The 18361-nt window shown below is 43.1% G+C and overlaps 2 protein-coding genes across 3 annotated transcripts in view; one reads left to right on the top strand and one right to left on the bottom strand.

Moving 5' to 3' along the window:
* Positions 1–512: 512 nt before the first annotated feature.
* Positions 513–15118, bottom strand: C3H1orf131 (chromosome 3 C1orf131 homolog). Its single transcript, XM_037895209.2, has 7 exons — positions 14911–15118; positions 13442–13788; positions 5681–5737; positions 4961–5056; positions 4283–4369; positions 1907–1959; positions 513–911 (listed from the first exon to the last, which is right to left on the bottom strand). Exons 1-7 carry the CDS (start codon positions 15116–15118, stop codon positions 782–784), a joined length of 978 nt encoding a protein of 325 aa, XP_037751137.1. The 3' UTR covers positions 513–781.
* A 57-nt stretch (positions 15119–15175) lies between these two features.
* GNPAT (glyceronephosphate O-acyltransferase) overlaps positions 15176–18361 on the top strand; it is a 38884-nt gene continuing 35698 nt past the window's right edge. Inside the window, exon 1 of one of the 2 annotated variants that reach the window (XM_037895207.2) lies at positions 15176–15307. In XM_037895207.2, the coding sequence (XP_037751135.1) occupies positions 15263–15307 (45 nt within the window). In that variant the 5' untranslated portion in view covers positions 15176–15262. The remainder of the gene's footprint in view (positions 15308–18361) is intronic. The other variant, XM_037895208.2, reaches the window with a different exon arrangement.

Here is an 18361-nt window from a genome sequence, read left to right as displayed (position 1 = left end):
AACATACAACGCCACTCCTGGGGAGAAGGGAATCCCATGCTGATGCTCCTGCTTCAGAAAGAGAAGAGCCACACTGGAGAGCTCTGACATGGCTTCCACATGACCCGAGATTGCCTTAATCCATCCCTGGTGCTGTGCACGTATGAAGTGTGCTTTCTGAACTGTCATTACTGGGCCAACTGCTTGCCAATTGCCACCAGGACATTCAGAAGCATGGACTCCACAGTGAGGGTTATTCTCCCTGCTAAACTTGAGTTGCCCATCTATGATTGTGTTTCAGTGCAAGAGCTGTTTAAAAAAAAAAGTGCAAACATCCAAAGAATGTTATTTTTAAATAGGAAAGCTTGGGCTATTTCCTCACTGTCCTCAAAAAAAACTAAAGCTAAAACTTTTTTGCTTCAGTTAAAAAAAACCCAAACAAACATAAGTCACTTTTGCATTGAGACAACACCCAAGTAATTTTCAGCTCGCAAAGTGAACAGTTCTCAGACTAATAAAGTACAACACCTTTGTTAGCCAATGAAAATAATCGTTTAATTAGGTTACTTGCCATTGGGGAAAAAAAACACTTATTTTTTCTTACTCAGAATTTATGATGTAACAATGCATTTTATGTTCTCCCCAGAGTGGAAACTGGGTGATGTTGAGGTAAAAAAAACAAAAAACCCCAAAGTATTGCAACAGGTATTAAAATACAGCAAAGAAACATTGGCTATGTAGACATTTTTTAGTTAAGAAATTAATTCTAGCTCATTTTCAGGTTTGATGTGGTGTACCAACTTCATTTAACCGCTTTTGATGATTTAATTTTCTTTAGGTCACTACCTCTAAGAATCAAGGTCCCATTTGTAAATTTTCCAACCTGTCCTGTTGGCAAAATACTGGCTGCTGATTTTTTCTTTTTGGATTTCCTAGGTTTAAAGAAAAAATGAGGATAAAGAAAAGTCATCATCCAAAAGATTTGCAAAAAATGCTATATTTAAGGTGAAAATACACCTGTTTCATAACCTATAATAATGCAATAGTAGTAGTTTGAAGTTTATTAATATAGAGTCTTAGCTACAGGCCATTCCATCTAATACATTAAATAAACACAAATTTTAAATAGACACAAACTCCAAAAATAGGTTACAAATTTTAAAAACAACAAAATTAAAATTAGAAGGTTAGCGCTTCCCTAAAGTCAGTTATAACTTTAAATCAACCACCCCTAAAACAACATATACAAAAATTAGAAAAATATTAGAAGTATATTATTTCAGTTTAGGTCAAAAGTAGCTTTTTTCCTTATTTTTATGGCCCTAGTTATGCCATGAATATGTTTTGAAAAGTTTTACAAATATATAGTCCAATCCTGCAAACGCTTATGCATGTGATTAATTTTTGACTTACTAGCTTAACCATACACAGATATTTGGATAAATAAAATCAGAAAGCATAAAGGCTTTTAGAGAAATACAGAAATCGTTCCAGTGAACCAACTACATTGTAATTAAAAATGCAATCACACCTTCTGAGCATGTCATGTGGTTTTTAAAATTTATCCTGCAGAACATTTCCTCAGGGACAAAACCAATGCCTTGTTTTGTAAGATGGGGTGGAAGGCACTAGATTTCACATCAAGTGCCTCACCTTACTCTCAAACCACTATTTCCAAACCTTTTGACAAGTCAGGGCAGAACTAAGGCAGTTTAATTGAGAATGCTTAAATTAGCAAGTTTAAAAGGTTAGACAAACAAGATCACACTGTTGCAGTGAGGAGTTTCTAGAATGTATACGAAAAAATAGACTCCATTTTGATATGCACAGCTTTTGGCCTAAGACTGCATTTTTAATTACAGGCAATTCACCAGGAAAGCGTAAGCAAAAGCAAGTTTGCTATTGATACTTAGTTAAAATGTCTCACCTCTGCTCCTGACCTTTTTTCTTCTTTTTCTTGATAGAATCAGATTTATATTCCTGATGTCAGATTTAAAGATAAATATTTCAGTGGAAAACGAACAGATGCTCCTGGCTGAACAGCAGTCCAGAACATAAAGGCTCCTGCATATTGTGTGTCTAGGGAGCGGACTGTTTCATGGTGGCTTAAATAATGGGTCGGATCCTTGATGGTGCTATGCAGATTTACATCTGCTGAGGATCTGGCCAAATGTAATTAGGCAACATGCAGTAAAAATCCACTAAAGTTAATTCTGTTTCTTTTGAAAGGTGAAAGTGATACTGCTGGCTTGATTTAAACAGTTTGTCAACTTTAAGGGTGGGCTGGCGGGCAGGAAATTAAACGAAACATATTATCCTAAGTCTGCATCCTCCATAATCATGTGAACAGTCCTCACTGATGGGAACAGCCCTGCTAGAATCAGGACAAATAACTCATGGGAGTAAATGGAGTAATGAGCTCTAGGCTCCCCTCCTAATAAAGTGATCTGTTTCACAATTCCACAAACGGACAAGGCAGTTTGGAAAGACCAAGGAAAAGGATTTGATCGGCATCAACGGCCGCTCCACTAAGTTACCAAAAAGTCCTCCCACACCTCTTGCAATTTACAAATATAATCTCTGTAAAGCTTACTACAAACCTCAGTGGATCTCCCAACCCTGCCACAAAACCTTGGGGGGAAAGGAGTAGGGGGAGAGGGGCAAGATACATGCTCCCTGTCCCATAGGACGGCCTCGCTATTCCTGTTAGAATCCTCTACAACCCCCTCTCTCAAGGCTAGATATAACGGCTACTGTCCTTCTGATAGACTGGGACGCACTGTAGAAGATCATCAATACCACAGTATAATCTAACGCAGGGGTCGGCAACCTTTCAGAAGTGGTGTGCCGAATCTTCATTTATTCATTTTAATTTAAGGTTTCGCGTGCCAATAATACATTTTAACGTTTTTTAGAAGGTCTCTCTCTCTAAGTCTATATATTATATAACTAAACTGTTGTTGTATGTAAACAAGGTTTTCAAAATGTTTAAGAAGCTTCATTTAAAATTAAATTAAAATGCTGATCTTACAGTGCTGGCCCGCTCAGCCCGCTGCCGGCTTGGGGTTCCATTCACCTAGGCCGGCAGTGGGCTGAGCAGGACCTGTGGCCGGGACCCTGACTGGCAAGGGGGTGGTGGCCGGGACCCCAGACCGGCAGTGGGCTGAGCGGGGCCGGCGACCGGGACCCCAGACCGGCAGTTGGCTGAGCGGCTCAGCCTGCTGCCAGTCTGGGGTTCCGCCCGCGGGCTCCTGCCAGCTAGGGTCCCGGCCCTGTCCACATAAAGTAGGTACCTACCTTCTCCCTGGTTCTAGCCATTCTCTTCCTCTCTCTGCACTGAGATGAGGGTCGGAGTGCGCTGAGAACAGGGCTGGGGAGGAAGGAGCAGGTTCGGGGTTGGGGTGCAGGGTCTGGCCAGGAGCTAGAATGAGGGATGGGGCTCAGGGTTGGGGCAGGAGGTTTGGGTGTGGAGCGCTTACCTGGGCAGCTCCCATTTGGTGCGAGGGGTGCAGGTGGGAGAGAGAGAGAGTGTGTGTGTGTGTGAACTCCAGTTTGGTGCTCGGGGGGGATGTGGGGGGTGCAAGAGTCAGGGCATGGGGTGTGGGGGGGGGCTGGGTATGTGTGGGGGGTGCAGGAGTCAGGGCTGGGGTTGGGGGGGATTCAGGGGTCACGGCAGAGGGCTAGGGTGTGTGTGGGGGTGCAACGGTCAGGGCGGTGGGCTGGGGTCATGGGGGTGGTCCCAGCCCCCTGCCCTGAGCGGCTCACGGCAGGGGGCTGGAGGGGATATGCCAATTCCACCCCCTTCCCCAAGGTCCCCGGAGCAGAGAGTGCGCAGCGGTTCCGCTTTTCCCTCTCCCCTCCGTAGCAAGGGCCGTCAGCTGATCTGCCACAGGGAGGGAGAGGAGGAGGAGGAGGAGGAGGAGAAGGGGCAGGAACCCAGCATGCTGGGGGAAGAGGTGGGGGGAGGGGGAAGCTTGCCTGCCCTGCAAGGAGAGAGCAGTGGGCAGGGGGCAGAGAAGAGCAGGCCGGTCAGGGCAGGATTTTTAATGGCAGGCTGCTGTCTGCTGGGATAGGCAGACAGCAGCATGCCATTAAAAATTGGCACGCGTGCCATAGGTTGCTGACCCCTGATCTAACGGGTTGCAGCTGACTTGAACAATATCCTCCCATCTTCAAGGCAGAGCACCAGCCCAAGTAATAAGAGACTGGAACTGGTAATGAAATCTGGGTCATTATCCCATTAAGCTACTGGGCTAGTTGCGACCTGCCCCTTGTTATTTTATAGGAAACATTGCATACAAACCATACTATGATCCTCTTTCTTCACTGTTTTCTTCTCTTTAATTTTCTGTTGATAAATCTTGTAGTTCAAATATTCCTTTTTGGGAGGCTGCAGTGAAAAAGATGAGTAAAGCTATCATTGCAAGAAAGATTCAAACATATTCTAAAAATCTACATGTTTCTACATAGAATCAGCTTCCATGAGCGACTGCAAAGGGAAACAGAATAAATAGGTTGTGTGTCCTTTTTGGGGAGTGGACACGGGGGGCTTGTTAAGAAAGTCTGAAAGGTTTCCACACACTCCTCCCCAATAAAAGAACCCCCAAAATCAAACAAACCCTAAAAGAAAAAGGTTTTCTGCTTGTTGTTTTCTTTCCTTTTTTGGTGGTAATTTCTTGGACCACTCGGAAATGTAGATGGAAAGCTCTCTAGGGCCTTCACTGAAACACTGGGAGAAAAACTAAGTTCAGTAAGGGTTAAAAACATGCACAAAATTCACAAACTAAATTTCAAATAGCCCCCATAGAAATCACTTTCCCTCTCAATCTTATTTTCAGTTCCTGGGTATTTCTGATGTCATACACCTACTAATTCTCCAGTCAGCCAAAGACTCTTCCAACGTAGACAAGAGCAGGGGTGTGATTTAAAAAATCGTTTTAGAAAGAGACAAAAACCAACATTTTGTACCATCTTTATATACCTTGGCTCCCAGCATGATGGCACGTTCTTGTTCCAATATCCGCTGTTCTTTCTTTTCATATCCAGTGATTCCAAACCTGTGTACTTCCAGACGGGCCTAAAACGTTACAGAAATTTGAAACCATTTCAGAAAAGGTATGAGCTATCACAAAAAAATGGTCGGCACACCACAAAGGAAATCCATTCCAGAGAATGCTTAACAAATGTTTGGCAAATCAACACAGTTATAAAATAAGACTAATCAAATTTGGTACTACTGTGGAACATCTATCATTACCTATTTAATTTTTTTTCACCCCAGTCTCTGGATACACATTCAGAGGGGGAATTAGTAAAGACAGATTTTTACTTTAGTTTAATAATATAACTGAAGAACAAATAGAGGGAGAGGAGCTATAAGAAGCTCACACAGAGTGAGCCAGTGACCATTCATTAGTGGCTACAAATACATTAGAAAGAAGAGGACATGGAACAACTGTGATACACCTATCTTCAAAGGATACCCTATGCAACAGCTCTAGCAGTCCTCTGACATGCCTGCACCGAACAATATATTCTGGAATGCTCTGTTTGCAAAAGATAAATTTATCTAAGAACATTCCAAATTGGTCTCCACTTTAACTTTCCCAATCACTCACTCACTCACACACACACACACACACACACTCTCTCTCTCTCTCTCTAAGCAATCATCATGATTAGATGAGCCAGAGTAACTTACTTTTTCTAAGTTAAATTCTTGTCCAGCCACATTTTTCTCTGGAATAGCCATCTTTGTCTATAAAGAAAAGAAAATGTTTCCATTTCAATCAGACAACTAGCCGCAATGTAAAATGTGTGCCAACAGCGAGAGTTTTTTGAATGGCAATAAAATGCTAGAAAGAGCATAGAGCCTTTCAGCAGGAACCTCTTGTGTCTCTGTTACAATACATAGACATTTTAGACTTTTATATGGAACAATTTTGTATCGTGTCCAGAGTATGGACTCTAAAAATGCATATTTCTTTATCCTGTGTGTGGGTGTTTCTGTTTGATAGTCTTTTACCACTGCAAATGTCACACAAGAAAAATAATCCATTTTAAAAGCAGACTCTGTTCATCTTGTGTGGACACTGGTATTCCACAATTACTCACTCTTTAACAATATACAGGCCACATTCTGCATAACAACTGCAATGCAGACTTGCTTTAAAAATTCAAATTTAATTTGCAGTTTGTCAGAAAGAAAAAAAAATACTGCCTGCAAAATATATCTTTACCTCACATACTGTAGAACTGATCAATGAAATTGTTTTTAATTGTTCACTTTATTAATATAACTTCATAAGCAAAGTTTTATGAATGAAACAACATTCATTCATAAAACCGGTTACCCCAATAACTGGCTAATTAAGTTTCACTTTCAATCCAATTGCTGCTTAAATCGCTGAAACTTACACTGTTTCAACATTGTAACTTCTGTTCACTGTTTGCCATTCGTTAAACTTGTCCATATTGTAACTCAAATTCCATTTTAACTTGTTCCAAACTCCATTTTAAAATGCTCAGTCCATTTTGTAAATGCTTGCTGCAACCTTCATTTTTGAAAAATCCTGCTGTAATCTTATTAGTTTAGTTTAGATGTTTGAATGAGGTATGTATGGATGATGGAATCGGCCTCCAGCCCCAGCCCGTCCTGATGAAATAAAGTGTAAACACCCAATGGCTGAAGATGCAGACAACAGCCCTGACAAAGTAAGAGGAGTCCACCCTCAAAAAAGAACAAAAGTACAATTGAAGAAACATCAAAGCCAGGTCCTAGGCTGAAAGTCATGTCTGCAACGGACCCAGAGGCAGCGTGACACAGCAAGACCAAAATGACAGGTTTCAGAGTAGTAGCCATGTTAGTCTGTATCCGCAAAAAGAAAAGGAGGACTTGTGGCACCTTAGGTGCTGTGCCACAAGTACTCCTTCTCTTTTTGCGAATATAGACTCTTTTCTTTTAGCAAGACCTATAGACTCTGGATTCAAACTAAAGCCTACAAAAAGGATGGGTGAGATGGAAGACTTTGAAAGGTAGAATTCTGCTGCCAACATGGAAGGGCATCGGTGCATGCCCAACAGAGACCCAGCTCTTCCTTGTGCCCGGCTTTCCTGGCCAGTTAGCCGCCACAAGCTACGAACCCAAGCCACGAACTCAAGCTACATTCAGGACTGGTAACTATACAGCAGCTGCAGAACCTGTGTGTGTGTATGAACGAACGTGTGAATGAATGTGAAACGGAATGAAATGTTATTGCTATAACTGACTGCCTACTACGATTCTTTTTGTATTCACAATAAATGTGACATTTTATCTTATCCCCTTTAATAAGATCCTGCTGGTTTTTATTTTATTGATAGAACAGTACTTCTATTACTAATTTGTAATAAGGTCACCAAGAAAGAATAAGAGGAGGATATAAGCTTGAAATCACTTATTTCGCACATTAAATATGGGACACACAGAGTGGTCAAAACAAACTGTACATCAGCCATGGAAAATCTGTGTATCCCTCGAGGGAACAGTGGTACCAGTATCTGCCTGACAATTAGTGGTAATCTGCAGGACAATGCTCAATTTATAGTTGTTTGCAGAAACAAATGTATTAATGTATATAGCCATCTTAAATGATGGATACAAGAAAAAAATCTTATGCAGGAGCACAGTCAACAATGGCAGGCCAATAAAAGCACTATTTAAAAAAAAATAAAGAAATCTACTATCAGTTGCCCACAATGAGAAAAGTACAAACTACATCTTTTCTGCTAAGCAACTCATGCACCCAAACCTTAGATCATTTCAGAGCCCTATGTCTCCTTGGCTTGGTGTGATTTTTTTTTTTCCCTCAAAAGGTAAAGTTCATGCTCGTGAAAGGAGTTTGGGTGGACAGTCCTGGAAAATGAATAACTTGGTTTAACCAAAGAACTGGCGCAGCAGCAATGCAAGCTTCTCCACATTACCCGGCCAACATGCCTCAGCTGTGACCGCAAGGCTGTGCTGCATGAGGTTCTACAATTGCAGACTTAACCAAAAATCCCACAACTCGGAGATGGTTCAGTTGCTGGAGGAAGGAGATGTCATGGCAGGGTATGAAGCAGCACGAATTGACAAATTGGGAACAGGGCACCACCTGTCTCTAAACAGGCTATTTTCATGTAAGATTTCTGCTCTTTTCAGGATACAGTACTACTTGCAAAGGTGTGTAATGCATTCCTGTGGGACCCTGAAAGTTTCTCTGTGCATTTCAGATTGATAATAAATCTCATTGAGTTATTTCAATTTGTCTTTTTTTTTTTTAAAGTTCTTGAGTTTGGCAATCAGGGAGCAGTCACATCAAACTGCACTCTCTAGGCCAATACACAGCCAGCTCCTAAGCAGGCTGATGCAGTATGGTGGCACTCTGGATTGGAAAATTCAGGCCATTTCACTGTTTCGTCCACTCAACTTTTGCTGTCTAAATGCAAAAGCATTTTTCTCCTTCCCACCTTCTCCCCAGAGGAAGTAGGAGCATCATATACAGCTATTCAAACTAGAGCTCAATCTGCAGTAGAACACTGAATTCAACCCCCTTTCGTATCAAACCTGAATTTCATGCCGCAGCTCCCCTATGTATCAAGTTAACTCAACACATCAAACCCAAATACCTCTAAACTTTGGCAAAATTCAGATATGAAACGTCACAACTCAACCATCTGATTGCTTGTAATTTCCAGAACACACTGTAACACGCTATTTGCCAAAACCTTCCATAAGCAAAAACCACAAACACGAAGAAGAGGGAGAAGAGTGTGCTGGGGAGGAGAAAAACAACATAAAGAGAGTCCTAAAAACAGAGGGATGAACAACAGAACCCATCGTATGGTTTGCAGCTCTCACAAGCTGTTCATGACTAAGGTCCAAATCCTACAATGAGCTCCACCTCAGCAGACCTACAGGCAGTGGAGTTCCATGCAGGCACAGGGATTCACCCAGGCAAAGCTCATTGTAGTATCAGGACCTTAGAGATTATGGCAATAAACACTACTTTTGAAATAGACATAGAATATGAGGGTTGGAAGGGACCTCAGGAGGTCATCTAGTCCAACCCCCTTGCTCAAAGCAGGATCAATCCCCAATTTTTGCCCCAGATCCCTAAATGGCTCCCTCAAGGATTGAACTCACAACCCTGGGTTTAGCAGGCCAATGCTCAAACCATTGAGCTATCCCTCCCCAGCTACCCCAAGACTCTGTAACTAATTAATAACCGAAGGGAACCTCTTCTAGGCATGGGAGGTAGTTCAGCTGCCAGGCTCTCTCAATCCTTGTCTGCTCACTCTGTCAACAAGTGGGCCAGTTACAGCCAGCTATGATGGTGATTTTTGGGATCTGAACACCATTAAGAAATGGACTGAGACCACCAAACAACTACAGACCAGGTCTGGATTTGAGCCAACGACCTAACAGGCTCCATTATCTCATCCCCCATTCCCTGAGCTATCTGCTTCTCTGAACTTGTATATGAGCAGACACAGTACTGACTGTACAAGACTGTGATTCCAGAGAAAGGGAAGAATCCTTATGGATGTCATTTCTATGCCAGCTCACAAGATCAGAGCAGAGCCAGCTGGTGGCTCAGTGGCAACACAAAACGTGTACATAGAGTCTGAGAGGCAGACTTTTGTCTTTTGTGTCTCTAGGACGCTAGACCTATCTTTGCTGTTGCTTGTTGAAGACTATGCAAAGCCTTGCTTCTGACCTGAAGCAACAAACATATTTCTATTGAACAAGTCACTTATAAAAGCTTAACTCATGCTATTTGTATAAGTGGCCTGGGAATACAAGGGGTATGACTCATTGTTTTATCTATCACTTGGCAGGCTTGTTTTTATTGTAGTATTGGAAGTTCTATACACTGATTATTATTTAAATTTTTGTTGTAAACATTGTTAGTCTGTGCAAAGTGCCTGAAGTATTCCACCAGCAATATAAATTTGAATAAATCTGTTTAAACATCTCCCTTAAACTGGGAAATTGGACCTCAATTCTACAAACACACATGTGCTTAACTTTACTACTATGAGTTGTCCCATTGAAATCGACGGAACTATTCATAAAGTTAAGCACATGCATAAATCTTTGCAGAACTGAGGCCTTAGAGGTAACCACATTTTTTCATGCATAACTAAAAACTAGGGCTGTCAAGTGATTAAAAAAATTAATCGTGATTAAATGCACTGTTAAACAATAATAGAATACCATTTATTTAATTATTTTTGGATGTTTTCTACATTTTCAATCAAGATATTGATTTCAATTATAATACAGAACACAGTGTACAGTGCTCACTGTATATTTATTTTTAATTACAAGTATTTGCACTGTAAAAACAAGAAAAGAAATAGTATTTTTCAATTCACCTAATACAAGTACTGTAGTTCAATCTCTTTATCATGAAAGTTGAACTTACAAATGTAGAATTATGTACAAAAAAACTGCATTCAAAAATAAAACAGTGTAAAATTTTAGTCCACTCAGTCCTACTTCTTGTTCAGCCAATCGCTCAGACAACCAAGTTTGTTTACATTTGCAGGAGATGCTGCCCACTTCTTGTTTACAATGTCACCTGGAATTGAGAACAGGCATTCTCATGGCACAGCATCGCAAGATATTTACATGCCAGAAATGCTAAAGATTCATAGGTCTGTTCATGCTTCAACCACCATTCCAGAAGAGATGCGTCCATGCTGATGACAGGTTCTGCTCAATAACAATCCAAAGCAGTGCGGACCGACGCATGTTCATTTTCATCATCTGAGTCAGAGGCCACCAGCAGACAGCTGATTTTCTTTTTTGTTGGTTCAGGTTCTGTAATTTCTGCATTGGAATGTTGCTCTTTTAAGACTTCTGAAAGCATGCTCCACACCTAATCCCTCTCAGATTTTCGAAAGCACATCAGATTCTTAAACCTTGGGTTGAGTGCTATAGCTATCTTTAGAAATCTCACATTGGTACCTTCTTTGCATTTTGTCAAATCTGCAGTGAAAGTGTTCTTAAAATGAACAACATGTGCTGGGTCATTATCCGAGACTACTGTAACATGAAATATATTGCAGAATGCAGGTAAAACAGAGCAGGGGACATACAATTCTCCCACAAGGAGTTCAGTCACAAATTTAATTAACCCATTATTTTTTTAACGAACATCAGCAGCATGGAAGCACGTCCTCTGGAATGGTGGCCGAAGCATGAAGGGGCATACAAATGTTTAGCATATCTGACACACAAATACCTTGCAATGCTGGCTACAAAAGTGCCATGCAAATGCCTGTTCTCACTTTCTGGTGACATTGTAAATAAGAAGAGGGCAGCATTATCTCCTGTAAATGTAAACAAACTTGTCTGTCTTAGAGACTGGCTGAACAAGAAGTAGGACTGAATGGACTTGTAGGCTCTAAAGTTTTACATTGTTTTGTTTTTGAGTGCAGTTATGTAACAACAAAAATCTACATTTGTAAGTTGCACTTCCATGATAAAGAGATTGCACTACAGTACTTGTATGAGGTGAATTGAAAAATACTTTCTTTTGTTTATCATTTTTACAGTGCAAATGTTTATAATAAAAATAATATACACTTTGATTTCAATTATAATACAGAATACAATATATATGAAAATGTAGAAAACCATCCAAAATATTTAATAAATTTCAATTGGTATTCTTTATTCTACTGTTTAACAGTGCGATTAAAACTTCGATTAATCGCGATTAATTTTTTTGAGTTTATCGCGTGGGTTAACTCCCATTAATTGGCAGCCCTACTAAAAGCACACTTGGTGAAGGCATAGAGAGCATGTGTGTGTCTGTCTGATGATTCACAGTGGCAAATTACAAAATAAGCTCATTGCCCAGACAGACAACAAATTAATAATAATACCTTTTACTTCTATGGTGGTATTTACAGAGCCATCTAAGGGGTTTGGATGTCCAGTTCCTTTTAACTTTAACAAAAACTACACATTGAACATAAAAACCATAAGAACGGCCATACTGGGTCAGAACAAAGGTCCATCTAGCCCAGTATCCTGTCTTTCCACAGTGGCCAATGCCAGGTGACCCAGCGGGAATGAACAGAACAGGTAATCATCAAGGGATCCATCCCCTGTCGCCCATTCCCAGATTCTGGCAAACAGAGGCGAGCAACACCATTCCTGCCCATCCTGGCTAATAGCCACTGATGGACCTATCCTCCATAAACTTCTCTAGTTCTTTTTTGAACTCTGTTATATTCTTGGCCTTCACAACATCCTCTGGCAAAGAGTTCCACAGGTTTACTGTGTGTTGTGTGAAAAAAATACTTCCTTTTGTTTGTTTTAAACTTGCTGCCTATTAATTTCATTTGGTGACCCCTAGTTCTTTTGTTATGAGGAGTAAACAACACTTCCTTATTTACTTTCTCCACAGCAGTCATGATTTTATAGACCTCTATCATATCCCCCCCTTAGTCATCTCTTTTCCAAGCTGAAAAGTCCCAGTCTTATTAATCTCTCCTCATATTGAAGCCGTTCCATACCCCTAATCATTTTTGTTGCCCTTTTAGTCTCCTAGATGGCTATGAAAATCTCATCCTTAATGCACCTTCCATCCAAACAACCCTTAGTTAATAGATTTAACTGAGGTAATTGAAATCACTACATTACATATTTGAATGTCAAGGCAAATATGGACGAAAATCTTACATTTGTAAGTAAATGTGTTTATAAAGTATTACAGCAACAAATAGCAAATTTGTGGCATGTTAAGAAGTAGCCACTCTGTCAGCAATGTGCAAGAAAAAAGGCTAGCCTACTGTGTTGTTATAATATAAATAATGGACAAAACACAGTCTACAAATACTGCCAATTTTTTATGACAAAAACACATCAAATTCATCTAGTTTTATGTCAATGGAGTTTGCCGGGGGCGGGGTTGGCATAGCATAGTCTCTGCCGTTTCAAGACTTCAGAAAGTCGTACAACTTAAGGCCAGAAGGGACCACCAGATCATCTACTCTTATCTCCTGTATATCACAGTCACCAACATCACCCAGCACCCGCACACTAAACCCAACCACTGAAATTAGAAAAAGGTATTATACTCCTCAGGAGACTAAACTATTACCTGACAGGCAGAGAGACTAGGAGCAACCGAGGTGCACCACTACCGGAGGCTCCTGACATGGCAGGAAATTGATTAACTGAGATGTACTCAGATGAGCCAAGTGACCCAGACCTCATGCTGCAGAGGAAGGAGAAACCCCCCCAAGGTCATTGCCAATCTGACCTGGGGGGAAATTCCTTCCTGACTCTACATATGGCAATCACTTCCACCCTGAGCATGTGAACAAGAATCAGCCAGCCAATCACATGAAAGAGAGAATACTCTGTACCACCTTGGAGCCCTGGCCCACCTCCTTTGATCTGAATGAATGACCCATTCATTACCTTTGAAACACTGTCCTGAGTGAGTTCCACTTTAGGTTTCTTCTTTTTATTCCGACCATGAAATGTCACAACTTCCACCTCTGTGGTCTTTCCCTGTTGCATAGGTTCGGGTGACACAGCATTAGAACCGCTGGTTTCTGGGGTTGATCGTTTTGAATCAACAGAGTCATGATGCATCTCATTTTTCAGTTTTTCAAAGAAACTGGAAGCACTTTTCCTTTTGCCTGGGATTGCTGAATCAGGACACGCAGCTCTATCTTCCATTACTGTTCTGGAAGGTTCTGACCCCATCTTGTTCTCCACATTTTCCTTCTGGATCTTTTCATTTTTAACTAACGGCTCTTCTCCTGTGCTTCAAAACAAACATTTCAGCTTTCTTTTCTCAGGTACCCAATAATCAGACTTTAAGACATGTAGTGTTTGTTTTCCCCTCACAACCTTTCACTCTCTTTTGTATAGCCCAGTGGTTCTCAACCAGGGGTATGCATATCCCTGGGGGTATGCAGAGGTCTTCCAAGGGTACATCAAACTCATCTAGATATTTGCCTAGTTTTACAACTGGCTACATAAAAAGCAGTAGTGAAGTCAGTACAAACTAAAATTTGACTTGTTTAGACTGCTCTATATACTATACACTGAAATGTAAGTACAATATTTACATTCCAGTTTATTTCTTTATAATTATATGGTAAAAATGGAAAAGTAAGCAATTTTTCAGTAGAAAGAAAAGCTACAGCTCACTTCATCAGCTTATGCTCAAATAAACTGGTTAGTCTCTCAGGTGCCACTAGTACTCCTTTTCTTTCTGTGAATACAGACTAACACGGCTGCTACTCTGAAACCAATTTTTCAGTAATAGTGTGCTGTGACACTTGTATTTTTATGTCTGATTTTGTAAGCAAGCAATTTTTAAGTGAGGCAACACTTGGGGTACGCAAGACAAATCACACCCCTGAAAGGCGTACTGTAGTCTGGAAAGGTTGAGAGCCACTGGGATAGCCCCGATCAACGCAGGTTTACTTGCACAAGGGACCACTGGGTGTCTATGTACCACACAGTGATGATGGGCACGTGATAGGCACATAGTAAAGGACTGCTAGCCTAGTAAAGGCTAAATGCTAAGCAGAGATAACCGGGGCAGGGAAGGAGGTAACAGAGCTATTTTGAGGAGCCCATGAAATGTACAGCCAAAGGAGAGACTGAGCTCCTGATCCGGGGCGGACGGGGAGGAATCGATTGCTACCTTAGCACTGCTCGAGGGAAGCCTGCGGGGGCTCGAGGGTCTCTAGGGGAAGGGGATGAAGGGCTTACGGACAAACTTCCTGGGCTCACTGGAACCGCAGGAGCTGCCCTGCACCCTTCCACCGGGGCACAGTGCCTGCGAGGGGCCCCTGGAGCGAGCCGCCCCGAGCCCTGCCCCAGGGACTGTAGCGCCCGGCCCTACACACGCGGCTCCCGCTCTCACCCACCGAGATCATACAGGGAGCCGAGCACCGCGTCCAGCAGACAGCAGCGCGCAGCCGCCGCCGCCACTTCCCCCTCCTCCTCCTGCGGGCACCTGCCCGGGCGCCGCTTCATCCCCGGGGCCACGCTCTCCCCCGACCTGCCCGCGGCGCGGAAGAACGAGCGCACGCACGCAAGGCTTTGGCCGCACGCGGCCGCCGTCGTAGCCAACATGGCGGCGCCCACGGGGCGCTTCTCCCCGCCCCCGCTCGGAGCCGCCCGCTAGGCAGAGCGAGGTGGGAGGGGGAATGGACGCTCCAGGTGGAGACGGAGCCCGATAAGGCGGGGCGGGCTCAGTCCAGCGGCAGCGCGGGCAGGATGGCGGCGGCGGGGCGCTCCCGGCTCGGGGCCCCTCTGTACTCGGTAGGTGCCGGGGGCGCGGCGCGGCCCCTTCCCCACGCGTCTGGGCTCGACCTGGCTCCAGGGTGCCGCCGCCGACAGCCGCTTGGGGGGCGGGTATCGGGTCTTCTCCCCCTAGGGAGCGGAAGAGGGCGCTGCGGGGCCGCCTGGCGGGGTGGGGCTGGCTAGTCCGGTCCGGTCCGGTCCGCGGACTCTGGGGGCGAGTAGGACTGCTCCGGAGGCGCCGCGCAAACCGCACGCGAGGGGGCCCCTGTCGCCGCCGTTCACTCCGAACCCTAACGATTCCCCGCGAAATGGCCGCGCTCCCGTTGGGCTGCTCAGCCGCGGTGCTGTGCCCGCTACCAGCCCTCAGTGCGCTGCCAGTTCCCCTCTAGTAGAGGGTGGTTGCACCCACCGTGGTCATATTTGCCAACCCTCAGGTGCAGCAGAGTGGGGAGCTGGGGCTGCTGTCTGTCCTGGAGCGGGAAGGATTTTGCCGTGTATTATAAACTCTTCATTTGGTGTCCCCACTGGGAAAGGTGGAAATTAGTCGCTCTCTTTCTCTCCCATCTCACTTGAGAGATCTTACTATTGCGTGTAACCCGCTACCTTCTGTTCTGATGGTGTTGCTGTGTGTTTCACATTTTGGTTTGACACTCTCATTCAGGATTGTTTGAAATCTTCCCCCTGTTCCTTTTAGTCACTGTAGGTTTTACTTTTTGCTTCAGCTTCCCAGGCAGAATATGAAATGTCTAGTACAAATAAAACCCATAAAATGTAACTATAGTATCTTACAATTAATAGCCTAGGGGGAAAACACTTGGGATGAAGTAATAAATGCACCCTTATAAATTACAAGACATGGTGCTGGTGTGATGATGGCTGTATGTTGTTATAAACTAATCTCACCTCCCACACACTAGTGGGAATTACTTAGTAATGGAAGAAAATAGGTTCAAACGAGAGAGATTTGCAAGTATGATTGCTGTTTAAACTGACAATAAATAGCACTAATTTACTATCATCTCAATGTCTGTTAATTAACATTCACTAAATTTGTGGTTCTGTGTGGGTTCTGTCCAGAAGCCATCAACTACACCTCTATAGGCTCCTAAATCTGAAGGTGGCTACTTATTTCAGTTCTTTTCCCTTTACAGGAGACTTATTTTCCATCTGAATTCTTTAAAAAAAAAATTATATAGTTGGAAAGAATTTGTAATTAAATTCCCTATCATCAACAAAAAGGTTTCTATTGCAGATATACAAACACCTCCTTTTTAAATGGAAACCCCACAGTATTACTGTTTGTTTAATCAATATTGTGATATGTACAAGATGTTATGATTGCAACTCTAGCTTTTGTAATGTCCTGACTTTTGAGTGTTTGACTTCTCAAATCTAATATTACAATAATGCTAGTTTTTGCACTTAATCTGTCTGAAGGAGAATGGGGGTGGGGGGGAAAGCACCAAGACTACTTTAAAGATAGATTCAGAGTAGCAGCCGTGTTAGCCTGTATCAGTAAAAAGAAAAGGAATACTTGTGGCACCTTAGAGACTAACAAATTTATTAGATGTCTTTGTTGTCAAAGAATTTGATTCATGCCCACTGAAAGACTCTGGTTGATTTCACTGGGCTTTGGATCAGGCCCAGAATGCTTTAGATACCTTGTGCCTGTCTAGTGGGATAGCAGTACTAGGGTGGTTCTAAGTGGATCAGTTAAGCAGTATATCTTTTAACTGTGGAATCTGCCCTGCTTCTCCAGCTCAGTTACACAAAGACATGTGTAAAATTCCCAGCTTCAGCATTTTTTACTGTAGAACTGTTTGTTGTAAAACTTGATTTTTGTTCCCCCTTTCCTAGTGAGGATTCCACAAAACAAGTGCAGTTTGACATATTCTAGCATCAGCCAATTTTTGAGGGACCTAAATTAATGCAATTTTTTATTATTTAGAACATATGGATAAACTGCTCTCCATTCAAATAACTGAGCAAAATTTGTTCAACCTTTTAAAAATCTACTCCATCTCTTCTCTTCCTTCCTACAGAATCATGAACTTCAGACTAACAGGAATTTGTTTGAGAAATGTAGGAACAGCTGAAAGATGTGTGCATGTGTGGAATCTAGAAAGGAGATTGGAACTCGATTTTAAAGCAGAATGGCTTCTTGAGTCTGTGATGACTGTAACTTGATCTGTACACTCATATGCCCTTGTGGAGTCCCACTGTATTCAGTAGGGCTCCACAGCACAGAGAGAGGCTCTCCCCTTCATGCTGCAGTGATTTATCATTGCAGTCCTCCACCCTCATCTTCAATAACTTCAGCTTCCAAGTTGACATCCCGTCTGCTCCTTAGCTTCCTTCCTCTCCTCACCGTCTTGTTATACCTTCAGGTCTGGATCTCCATTTTTCCAAACAGTCGCTCGCTTGACTTCAGCTTCACCAAGGATTGCTCCTTCTCGTTACTACTGCATCGCCCATCTACTTCCTTTGCTCTGCACTGCCACCTGCTCCTTCAGTTTTTCCCAATCCATTCATGTTCAAGACTTAACATCTCTGTCCTCCCTTTCCTTTTTCAGCTCAGTTGTTGACCCCTTGACTTCTTTACCCTTCTTACCCACTGCAGGGTCCCTCCCTCTTACTTCTAATCCTTTGATGAGATTTCTCCCAGTCACCCTTTTGTCCTGTTTTCTTGCCACTGAAATGGAGGTTTCTCATCTGCTTTCCTCTTACCTCTCAGGGACATTTCCTCAGTGATATCTGAGGCATGGGCGCCAACTTCCACTGTTCCTGGTGGGCACGCAAGCCCACCCTGGCCCTGCCCCTGTACTGCCCCCATTCCACCCCTTTCCCAAAGTCCCTGACCCCTTTCTGCCCCCATTCCACCCCCTTCCCCCAAGTCCCCACCCCTGCCCCGCCTCTTCTCCGCCTCCTCCCCTGCGCGCGCTGCATCCCCAGTCCTCCCCCCTCCTTTCTGAAAAGTCCTAAGTGCCGCCAAACAGCTGTTTGGCGGTGGGAAGTGCTGGGAGGTAGGCGGAGGAGTGGGGATGCGGCACGCTTGGGGGTGGGGGGGGAGGG

The sequence above is a fragment of the Chelonia mydas genome, chromosome 3 (genome assembly GCF_015237465.2).
Source record: "Chelonia mydas isolate rCheMyd1 chromosome 3, rCheMyd1.pri.v2, whole genome shotgun sequence".
In the NCBI taxonomy this organism is placed as follows: Eukaryota; Metazoa; Chordata; order Testudines; family Cheloniidae; genus Chelonia; species Chelonia mydas.
This window is presented reverse-complemented; position numbering and strand designations above follow the sequence as displayed.

Coding starts and splice junctions, on each gene's coding strand:
- C3H1orf131 (XM_037895209.2), bottom strand. CDS start 15,118: ATGTTGGCTACGACGGCGGCCGCGTGCGGCCAAAGCCTTGCGTGCGTG. Junction 4,370..4,960: donor CCATCATGCTGGGAGCCAAG/GTATATAAAGAT, acceptor TTTTCACTGCAG/CCTCCCAAAAAGGAATATTT. Junction 1,960..4,282: donor AGAAAGAGGATCATAGTATG/GTTTGTATGCAA, acceptor ATCTGACATCAG/GAATATAAATCTGATTCTAT.